Source organism: Apaloderma vittatum, unplaced genomic scaffold (assembly GCF_000703405.1).
Source record: "Apaloderma vittatum isolate BGI_N311 unplaced genomic scaffold, ASM70340v1 scaffold8819, whole genome shotgun sequence".
Classification (NCBI taxonomy): domain Eukaryota; kingdom Metazoa; phylum Chordata; class Aves; order Trogoniformes; family Trogonidae; genus Apaloderma; species Apaloderma vittatum.
Window position 1 is genome coordinate 5,801 of NW_009735748.1, and position 10,257 is coordinate 16,057.

Consider the following 10,257-nt stretch of genomic DNA (forward strand, 5'->3'; position numbering starts at 1 on the left):
CTTTTTATCCGAAACCCACCCCCCTATACCCAGCCCCTGCCACTGCTGAGCCTGGGGCTGCCCCAGTGCCTCCTGCTCTGTAGCATCAGTGGTGATTGCTTTCAGGGGAGGGAGTCGGGTTTGATATCGGGCTAATATCTATAGTTGTATATAGTCCTTTACTTTTATCATTCCGCTATTACTTCTATTATTGTTTTATTAAAGCTGTTCCAGTTTTTCTTCTCTAACCTGTAAGTCTCTATGCCTCATTCCCTTTTCCTTCCCATTTTAGGGGGGCAGAGGGCGTTAGAGAGTGTCTGTCTGTGTTAGTGGCCGGCCCAGCCCTAACCCGTGACACCCCTCTAAGAGTTGTACATATACCAAGATAGGTAAAACTATTAACAGTCTCAGCTGGTCCACTTAACCAAGAGTCTGAGAAGTCCTGTGTACAAGTAGCTCTGGAAAAGAAACAAAAATGACACAAATTCAGAACTGCTCTGTCTTTCAGAAATTCGAATAGTTTCAGTCTCCAAACTAATGATCGTGATAGATTCCTCCATTACCGGTTGTTGTTCATCTACTAAATGTTCCTCAGGTAGCCATCTAATGTGAGTGTTGGATCCAGGCTTCCTTCACTGTAACCTTCACAACAAAGTAAGAACTTAGTAAGACAGTTTATGGCCCCTTCCACCTGGGTTCCAGTTTAGATTTACAGTAAAGTACTTTTATTAAAACATTCTCCCCAGGCTGCAACTCATACACCTGTATCTCTGGAAGGGTGGATTAGTACCACAAAACATGCTCACTTTTAATTTTAAAACTTCCTTGTAAATTTAGAACACAGTATGTTAAATGCTCATCTCCATTCATAGGCTGGTTTTGGTGGGGATATAAGTTCCTGGTATAGCTAAATGTCTCCCAAAAATAACATCGGCAGACAATAGTCCTAGTGGTTGCCTTGAGGCATTCCAAATGTCCCATAAGGTTTAATGCTTCCAGACATTTTAACCCTATATATTTGCAAATTTTAGTTACTAACTGAAGAGTTTGATTTGTTCTTTCTACGTGCCCAGATGCTTGGGAGTGATAAGAAGTGTACAATCTTTTTTCCTAAACTCTTACTAAGTCAGTTGATTATTTCCACAATGAAACGTGACCCTCTATCTGATTCGATAGATTCTGGTACTCCATACCTAAGAATAATTTCTTTAAGGAGAGATTTTATTACTCCTCTAGTGTCTGATTTTCTTGTCAGCCTCTACCCATCCTGATCACTGGTCTACTGTCACTAACAAATGCTTATATCCACACTCTGCAGGCATATCACCATAATCTATTTGCGATATTTGGAACTGGAAAAATACCCATGGTTAATTTTCCAATTCACACATAGGTTTTGTATTTTAAACTTTTTAACACATATGACAGGTATTAATTCTTTTAGTGGCTGCATAGACACCTAGGACTGCCCACACTTGCTGTACTTGATCAGCCACTGCTTCCATTCTTCTGTGAGCTTTATCATAGAACCATAGAATGGTTTGGTAGGGACCTTAAAGATCGTCTGGTTCCAACCGCCCTGCCATGGGCAGGGACACCTCCCACTAGACCACGTTGCTCAAAGCCCCATCCAGCCTGGTCTTGAGCACTGCCAGGGAGAGGCCAGACACAGCTTCTCTGGGTAACCTGCTCCAATGCCTCACCACCCTCACAGAAAATCGTTTCTTTCCAACATCAAATCTAAATCTAAATCTCTTTCATTTTGAAACCTTTACCTCTTGTCCTATCTCTACATTCCCTGATAAAGAGTCCCTCCCTTCCTTTCCTGTAGGCTGCCTTGATGGTTCCTTCATGGAACCATCTAGTTGTAGTCAGGTATTTCTTTAGAAAGATAGGTTTCCCTCTATTGTCCATATTCCATCTTTATCTTCCACTGCTTCCCAGTTTTTCCGCTATTCCTTTTCTTCACTTGTCACCTCTGATTGCTATAGTTCTTCTGGATGGTCAACATCATGTCATGAGCTCTTAGCCCAAGTGACTGCCATAATGCACTGCCCAGGGAAGGGGTGGAGTCACAGTCCCTGGAGATGTTTAAGGAGAGGCACTTAGTGCCATGGTCTAGCCAGTGTCGTGGTGTTGGGTCATAGGCTGGACTTGATGATTTCAGAGGTCTTTTCCAGCCTCAACAATTCTGTGACTCTGTGATCTTCACCACAGGTTAACAAGCCATGGCTTTCACTGCGGCTCTCTGTCAGAGTTTTGGTTAGTTCCCCTAATCCTGGTATCCATGGTCACCTGCACCTAAAACCCCTTGTAGCTGTTTTTTTTGTAACTTGCCAAGGCATTTCGATTTTTATTTTTCACTCTGGATCTATAATCTGCTGTCCTTCCTTTAAAATGAATTCCAGATATTTTACTTCTTTTGACACAGATGAAGCCTGGATGGAGATGCACAATGTCCCTTGGTTGCTAAAGCAGTACAAAAATGTATAGTATCTCTTAAACAGTCGTTACAATTTCTACTAGCTATGAGCAAATTATCTACGTAGTGCACAAAAACTGATCCAGTAGGTAACTCAATATCCTTTAAATCTTCTTTTAATATCTGAGAACACATGGTGGGACACACAGTAGGCTCCTGATGAAGGTGAGTCCATGTCAACTGTAGTTCCTTCTAAGCAAAAACAAACACAGGTTGGCTTTGTTCACCTATGGGAATACTGAAGAGTGCTGTGATCAAATCAATTGCAGTGATTATTCCCCTGTACAAGGCACTGGTGAGGCTACACTTTGAGTATTGTGTCCAGTTTTGGACACCTCAATACAAGAGAGATATCAAGGTGCTGGAGCGAGTGCAGAGGAGGGCAACGAAGCTGGTGAAGGGCCTGGAGAATAGATCTTATGAGGAGCAATTGAAGGAGCTGGAGCTGTTTAATTTGAAGAAGAGGAGGCTGAGGGTAGACCTCATCACTCTCTACAGCTACCTGAAAGGATATTGTAGAGAGGTTGGTGCTGGTCTCTTCTCTCAGGTAATTAGCAATAGAACAGGAGGAAATGGCTTCAAACTGCCACAGGACCTTAGGAAAAAAATTTTCACAGAAAGAGCAGTCAGACATTGGAATAGGCTGCCCAGGGAGGTGATTGAGTCACTATCCCTGGATGTGTTTAAAGGTAGTTTACATGTGGTGTTGGGGGACATGGTTTAGAGTTAATGGTTGGACTCGATGATCTCAAGCGTCTTTTCCAACCTAAATAATTCTATGATTCTACGATTCTATGAAATCCTTATCCCAATGTGCTCTTAGGCCAGAGTGCAGTAGAGGGATCTGTCACTACGGAGTGTGGGACAGTAACACACGGCTTAATTGCTCTCGAATCTTGAACACATCGAACCTGAGGATCCCCACCTTTATCCGATCTACTCCTTCTTGCTGGTAACATATGGGATTCACGCACTTGGGCAAGGTACGGATCTATTTGGGTTTGAATGGCTCTCTGGCTGCCCGGAGACACGGGTACTGCTCTACAGCAGAGGGCGCGCCTCCCCTTGGTTTAACGTGCATCCCTGGTGCCGATTTCAGCAGCTCCGGTCAGTTCTCCGCAATTCCGCGGGCACGGCTTCCAGGGGTTTGGGTACCTCTGGGTTGGTATCCTGGACTTCAGATACCCCCACGACTGTCAGATCAGTACCCCTGTGTGATAGATGTAACTGTATATCCAGAGTTTGGAGTAGATCTCTTTCTAATAAACAAGCTGGGGACTCTTCTGCTATTAACGTATTTTCCCATGTCCCTTTATTTGTGATTGTTAATAGTAATGATTTGCTTAAAACATGTTCTCCTTTACCCATTACCCCTTGATTTAATACTTTGTTCTGTGATGCAAATCCCTTTCAGTGCAAAATTTAAAAGTGTTAGTGTTGCTCTTGTATTGACTAAAAATTCAACTTTCTTTCCTTTTGTTTTTCCCATTTATGTGTTCCTTATGATTCAGCTGAGTTTTCCACCTCCCATGTACTCCAATTTCCACAGGGTATTCTAAGTCTCTTGCCTCCAGTCATTGTAGATTACTTCTTGATTCCTGTCTTACACCTCCCGTGTCCGACTTCCCTTTGAGCCCCCCTCAGATGAGGCAGGCATTGTCTTTGCCAGTGACCAAGTTTCGCTCAATAATGACACTTTTCCTCCCAGTTATTTCCAAGTCTTCTCGTTCCTCTTTCAAATCTCTGGCCTGACCTACCTCTTCCACAGTTTTGTTCTCTTCTAGGGGGAAATCCCCTCCATCATCCTCTTTGTTCTAAACTCTGTGCCAGTGCTGCCATTAAAAGACTGGCTTCTTGATGTTTTTCCTGTTTCTTTTCCTTTACAAGTTCAGCTCTATATTTTCCCTCCCACCCATTGAACACAAAAACACACTTTGGATCTTTTGTAATCTCTCCCCTTGCCACCCAGGCTAACGTTCTTTAAAATATTTCTGTATATCTGGGACAGCTTGATCAACAAAAACACTTGCTACTAGCTCATTGTTAAATTTCTGTGCAGCCCCTCCTCCATATTTTAATAAAGCTTGCTGTAATTGTCTGCAGTAGTCATTAGGATGTTCATCTAGCCTCTGCCTACATTCCTGTACTTTCGTCCAATTCATTCCCAATTCTCCACAAGCTCTAATAGCTTTCACTAAATTCTGAATCGCTGTCTGACAGTTGGCTCTGTCTCCTGCCCTATTATAATCCCAATCTGTATCATTCTCTGGCCAAGGGTTCCTATTTCCCTCAGCCTGTCACATCAATTCTGCATCCTTTCATCTGATTGAAATAACTCCTTCAATATTTGAATATCCCCCATGATGGATTGTATCTAGTGCAAATGTTTGAAAATAATTGGGCACACTGATCCGCATCTTCTTTCTGTCTAGGCATTCTACTCCCATACACAGCTAAATCTCCTGGATTCCAGGGTTGATTAGTAAATACATGCAATACTGGAGATGGAGCGCTAGCCCCCCCACCCCCCGCTACAGGCTGCATCACAGCTGGATTTTGGAAGAATATTAGCAGAAGCAGTAGCTGGACAAGTGGCAGAACCAGTAGCAAAAGATGGGTTAGAAGAAAGCAGAGAAGGGAGTGCATAGGGTGGAGCAGATTCCACAAGCATAGCTGTTGGATCACTTACAACTGCTGTGGCTAGAGTCCTAGCCTGAGTTCTCTGTAGACTTTTCCAGCCACCTTCTTTAGAACAGTCATATTCCCAATTGTCCCATACATACCAACAATCTGTTTGAGGAGGTTTTTCATCTTCCAGAATGTGGTGGAACAAATTTAATGTCTTTTACTTAAAGGATCCTTCATGGGGCCACCTCCCTCCATCCAGTCATTACCAGCCATTCCTCCTGGGACAATGCTAATGCTCATTTTTTTTATAGACTTGCAGTGCTGTCTATTATCCTCCAGTTTTCTAATACCTCACCTAAGGACAACGCCTTCTCAATGCTGAGTTTGTTCCCCATATCTGTATGCCAAATTTGTGCACCTTGGATTGATAAGGCCTTGCACAGCTCTCCTAGCACACTTCCAAGCTGGGACTCAAACCCATATCCAGAGTTTAGTAGCAGAATTAGTTAGCTATTTGACATGTTTTGATATGGTTATTACAGTTCATATACCACAATCTATAGGCTTTGTCTACTCCAGCTATTAATGTTTAAGTTGCTAGTGGTAAGTTTCAGCTAACTTTTTCTACAACAATGTTAATTCAGCATAAGGCTGAGGAGTTCTCCAGCTCAAGCTGTTGCCAAACAAATCTGATAAGGTGATGGATTTCCAAAAGTTTCACAGTTTTATAGGTTTCCAGCAAAATGCAATGTCACATTACATAAATCTAGCATATCTGGGTCATTAAAGCAACAAAGGAAGAAGGCTTTTGGTGTGCGTAGGTGAGAAAGAGAGAAGATAACAGGTTTATATGACATATTTAATTGAAATAGGCATTGCTCACAAAATAGCTCTTTGTAAGAGCTTCAGAAGCATCTGTGGCTGTGGGAAAGCTACGTGAATGAGAAAGGCAGCAGGATCTGCATTGCGTGTGTAGCTGGAACCCACCTCAGACTGCCCAGTAGTGTTGGGTGGCCAGGCAGATCCCTGCCTTTCTTCTGCTCCTGGACCACTCTGCAGTCAGTGTCAGCCGGGAGCCCTTGTGGTTGGCCCAGCTATTTTAGAGATGTTTTTCCTCTGAGTCTGTGTGGTGACACAAGACGGTCCATTCAGTTAGTTGCAGTCAGCAAAAGTTGAGGGTGACCAATGTGAAGAACCACGAACCAAAGAAGACTCTCATGTAGAGAAATACACTATGGGAGGGAAGGTGCCTGCAGCTGGTTCCACAAGGCAATCTGGGTTCCTGCACCCACTTCTCTGCAAACACCACTGCCCTCCCCACTGGCACTTTCTGATGCTGCTATTTTATTTATTTCTGGCAGAGAAGCCAGATTCAAACTGATGGCCCAGTGATCCACGTGGGGACCTCAGTGGAACAGCTGAACAGAACAGCAGAGGAGTTGAGCTGCACAACACATCTAACATGACCACATAAGGAAGAAAGGTCCCATGTTTTAACATCTTCTTGGGATGCCCACAGGAGTGCAACCCCCTCTGGTTGAGATTACCACATCCTTGCATCCCTCAGTGTCCAAACAGGACAGAGAAAAGATAGGTTTCACATTCTTCTTGGCATACTTCCTAACTTTTTGGTGCAATTTCCACGAGAACTTCCACAGACCCACTCCTGACTAGGCACAAGAACTGGGCCAGACTGATAGCAATGGGATGGAGGAGGCGGGGCAGAAGCGCTGAGGGGCACCGGTGTTGAAATCTGTAGGATGAGGTAACGGAGCTTACTTGGGCAGTGCACTGAGTACTGCAGACCTTTATGCAGCGGATAGTTACACATAACCAAATTCGGGAGTTCTCCTGCTGAGAAGTGAAAAAGTCTTTTCTCACCTTTGTCTCTTTCTTTCTCTCTATCTGTTCTTTCTTTCCCTTTCTCTGCCTTTCACCCAGCCTCACACAGGGAGCAGCACTGAGGGTTTTGCCCTTGAGGACGTACAGGCTTTGTCACAGGGCTTCACAGGCATCAGAACAGGCCACTAAAGTTGGGAATACTAACAATGAAGGTGGAAGCGCAGCCGCTGCTTCTCTGGAAATTAGTAAGTGTTGTGGTTAAATCCAGCAACTGGGACTCAGGGGTATTATGAGGATAGGCACAACAAAGATGCAGTAAGTGGATTATCTGAAAAGTCCTCACCCCCATTTTTTCCTCTGAGTTTCCCATTTTTGTTTAAATTAACTATTTTATGCCACGTTTTTAAACATGGCCTAAAAATGATGCAGTAACATAGCCCTTACAAATGGAAAATAATTTACAAATTACGCTTACTACTTGGCATTCGGAGCTCTTCAAATAACATCGGTTTTGATAGTTGACCTTGCAAACTGGGGAAGACAGAAGTAAGTCACAAAGAATCCTGTGGGTTAAACTGTTTTCCAAGCTGATTATGAAGCTTAGAGCTCAAATGGTCTTTGCACAGAAACTCACAAAATGCCTTTTCTTTTGAAAGGGTTGTCACCACCTAATTCATTTTACCTCTAATTTCGCATTAGAGGTATTGTTTACTCCTCTGCTGCTCAGAAAATGCTCAGGAAGTGTGATATTATGGTCCACCCCACAAGCCTGTTCCAAGGTACAGCAGCTTAGCACGGCATAACGCTGCCGTCTGTTCATGGCTGGGCTTTGTTAACAAATATTCCTTAAATATTTAAGAGTGGCTTTCCTTGACATTTTATTTATTCCTGAATAAGCTCAATCATGCTGCCAGTGATCAGGTGAAGTTCGCATTTATACTGTTGCCTGACTGCTACCGGTGTAAGATTTGCTCGAGAAATAGTTGCAAACCCATGAGTGCAATGTTAGGCACAGAGCCTTGTGCTGGCTTCCAGAGCCTTTTTATCAGCTTTTGTTAACAACTGATAATTAAATACAGTTCCCCAATTTATTTTGTTCTCTGATAATTTTTCAGGGGAAAGAGCATCTGGGTTTAGATTAGTCTCAGAAGACAAAGGATAATTTATTTTTTTTCAGTAAGATTAAAAAACAAATGTCAAAGAGAAGTCATGGCAAAAAGATAAGTGATAGTGCCTACTGGTCTACACCTCACATTTGTGGTTAAAGCAGGCACTTGTTGGTATATACCCTTGATATAGAGAGCAGAGCTACAGGAGGCACAGAGATGGCAACTGAAGTCTTAGAATAGTAGACTAATATAACGATTTGGATTGGAAGGGACCTTAAATATCATCTAGCTCCAGCTCCCCTGCCTTGGAGAGGGACACATCCCACTAGTTCAGGTTGATCAAAGCCCCATCCAACCTGGCCTTGGACACCTCCAGGGAGAGGGCGTCCACAACTTCTCTGGGCAACCTGCTCCATTGCATCACCACCTTCACGGTAAAGAACTTCTTTGTAATGCCTAATTTAAATCTACACTGTTCTATCATCAAGGAGATCATCTCACAGTCTTCTCAGAGGGAGCAAGGAGTCAGGCTGGCACTCTGCAGAGGAGGTGGCCAAGACAGGACACATTGGAGGTTTACAAAGCTTTGGCAACAACAGCCAAGCGGAAGAGCTGCTCGCAGGTGTTACAACAGCAGCAGGAGGAAAAGTGGAGGAAACTAGTAGGAGATTGGTTTAAAACAGACAATCTTTATACAGACGGTAGTGAACTATTGTTGCTGGCAGCTTCACAAGGCTGGGAGAGTCAGATGGTATCAGCAAGTTGATAAGGGTGTTAGATGGACAATGGATCCATGGATGGATACTAAAAGGACCAGGTCAGGGCATACCCCAAACATCCCCAGCACAGCAGCGCTGGATGCAGCAGGGCAGGGGGCAGTGGGCTCATGTGCCCTCTGTTAGCCTCTCCTTTTGAAAGCAGCAACATGCGTGCTTATATTCATGCATACCTACTGACTTCAGTCCACTTCTGGCAGAGGAGTTTCTTTGCTTCGAAAAACTATTTCCGTGCACAGCCTTCTTGTCTGCAATGCAGTCAACAACCTCTTGAAGACACTTTGACTTTTCTGCTTCTGTGTCAGAAATGTCCAGCCCAAATTCATCTTTCTCTGCCAACATGATTTCCATTTAATCCCCATCATCCCAGACAAGATCTTTCATGTAACAGAAGTTGGCTGTGGGATCAGTCTGGCCACACAGCTCCATGACACATACTTCAGTGCTACGCACAGTAAGAGGTGGGAAGCCTGCAATGAATGAAGATGGGGTTGAAGCCTTTTTTGTAAGCAGTGGAGCCAGGGAGTGCTCTGAAGCTGTCCTGGTGCATCACAGCAGCAGCCCAACCTGTGGCACTCCCAGTATGGGGCAGCTGCAGCAGCGTGATTGACTGGTGAGGAGATGGGGCAGCTTGTGACAGGACAGAACATCAGCAACTTACAGCTGTACACCTCTGGGGACACTGAGTGCCTGTCTGAATGACATATCTAGGGTGTCAGGAGGAAGATGGCCTTTGGTGGCAGACTCTAATCTTCTGCTTGGTGAGCTAAAATAACGATCGTAGGAGATTCAGTCACAGGAGGCAGAGCGCAGGTAAACTTCTGAATCACAGGGATTTAGCCTAACCTAGTGGGGGTGGGGACATGCATATCCTTGCTATGGATAGGACGAGGCCACCACTCCAGGAGGTCCTGACCATGTAGGGATTCAAGCCAGGGCAGCAAATATACAGTAGCTTCAGCCAGCTAAACAAACTCTCATAGTTGTAATGGGGATGGCATGCCCAGACAACGGGCAGCTTTTCTGCTCAGCAGAAATTGATTTTAAAGTTGCTTTCTTAACCTTGATGTCTGACAATCTGTATGAATTAAAGATCTGTAAGAACACCATTATGATTTCCAGTTTGCCTTTTCTTTTTCTCACTCTATCAGGCTGACAAACCCAAAGCTGTATTGTATTCTCTGTCTTGTATGTCAGGCACCAGGTGACAAAGATCTGTAAACCAAATGCAGAGGCTGTGCAAGCATAATGAAGGGAATAATATAGTTCTGTAGAGCTATTATTACCATTCTTCATGAAAGCGATGTACTTCATGACATAAATATGCGACCACAACCTTTTCAAACATGGTCTACTGTAGAGAGTTATTACTTAGGCGAGGTGAGGGTGTAAGATTGATTTGTACAGTGCCATCATATCATGCTGACATTGCTTCCATTAC

The 10,257-nt window shown here is 43.9% G+C and overlaps 1 protein-coding gene across 1 annotated transcript; it reads right to left on the reverse strand.

Annotated features, from left to right (window-relative positions):
- Nucleotides 1–8,989: 8,989 nt before the first annotated feature.
- On the reverse strand, nucleotides 8,990–9,245 carry NDUFAB1 (NADH dehydrogenase (ubiquinone) 1, alpha/beta subcomplex, 1, 8kDa; the record flags this gene model as incomplete). Its single annotated transcript, XM_009876698.1, is given in 1 exon segment — nucleotides 8,990–9,245. A coding segment is annotated over 1 exon segment (256 nt), but the record flags the coding sequence as incomplete, so codon positions are not given.
- Between the last annotated feature and the right edge of the window lie 1,012 nt (nucleotides 9,246–10,257).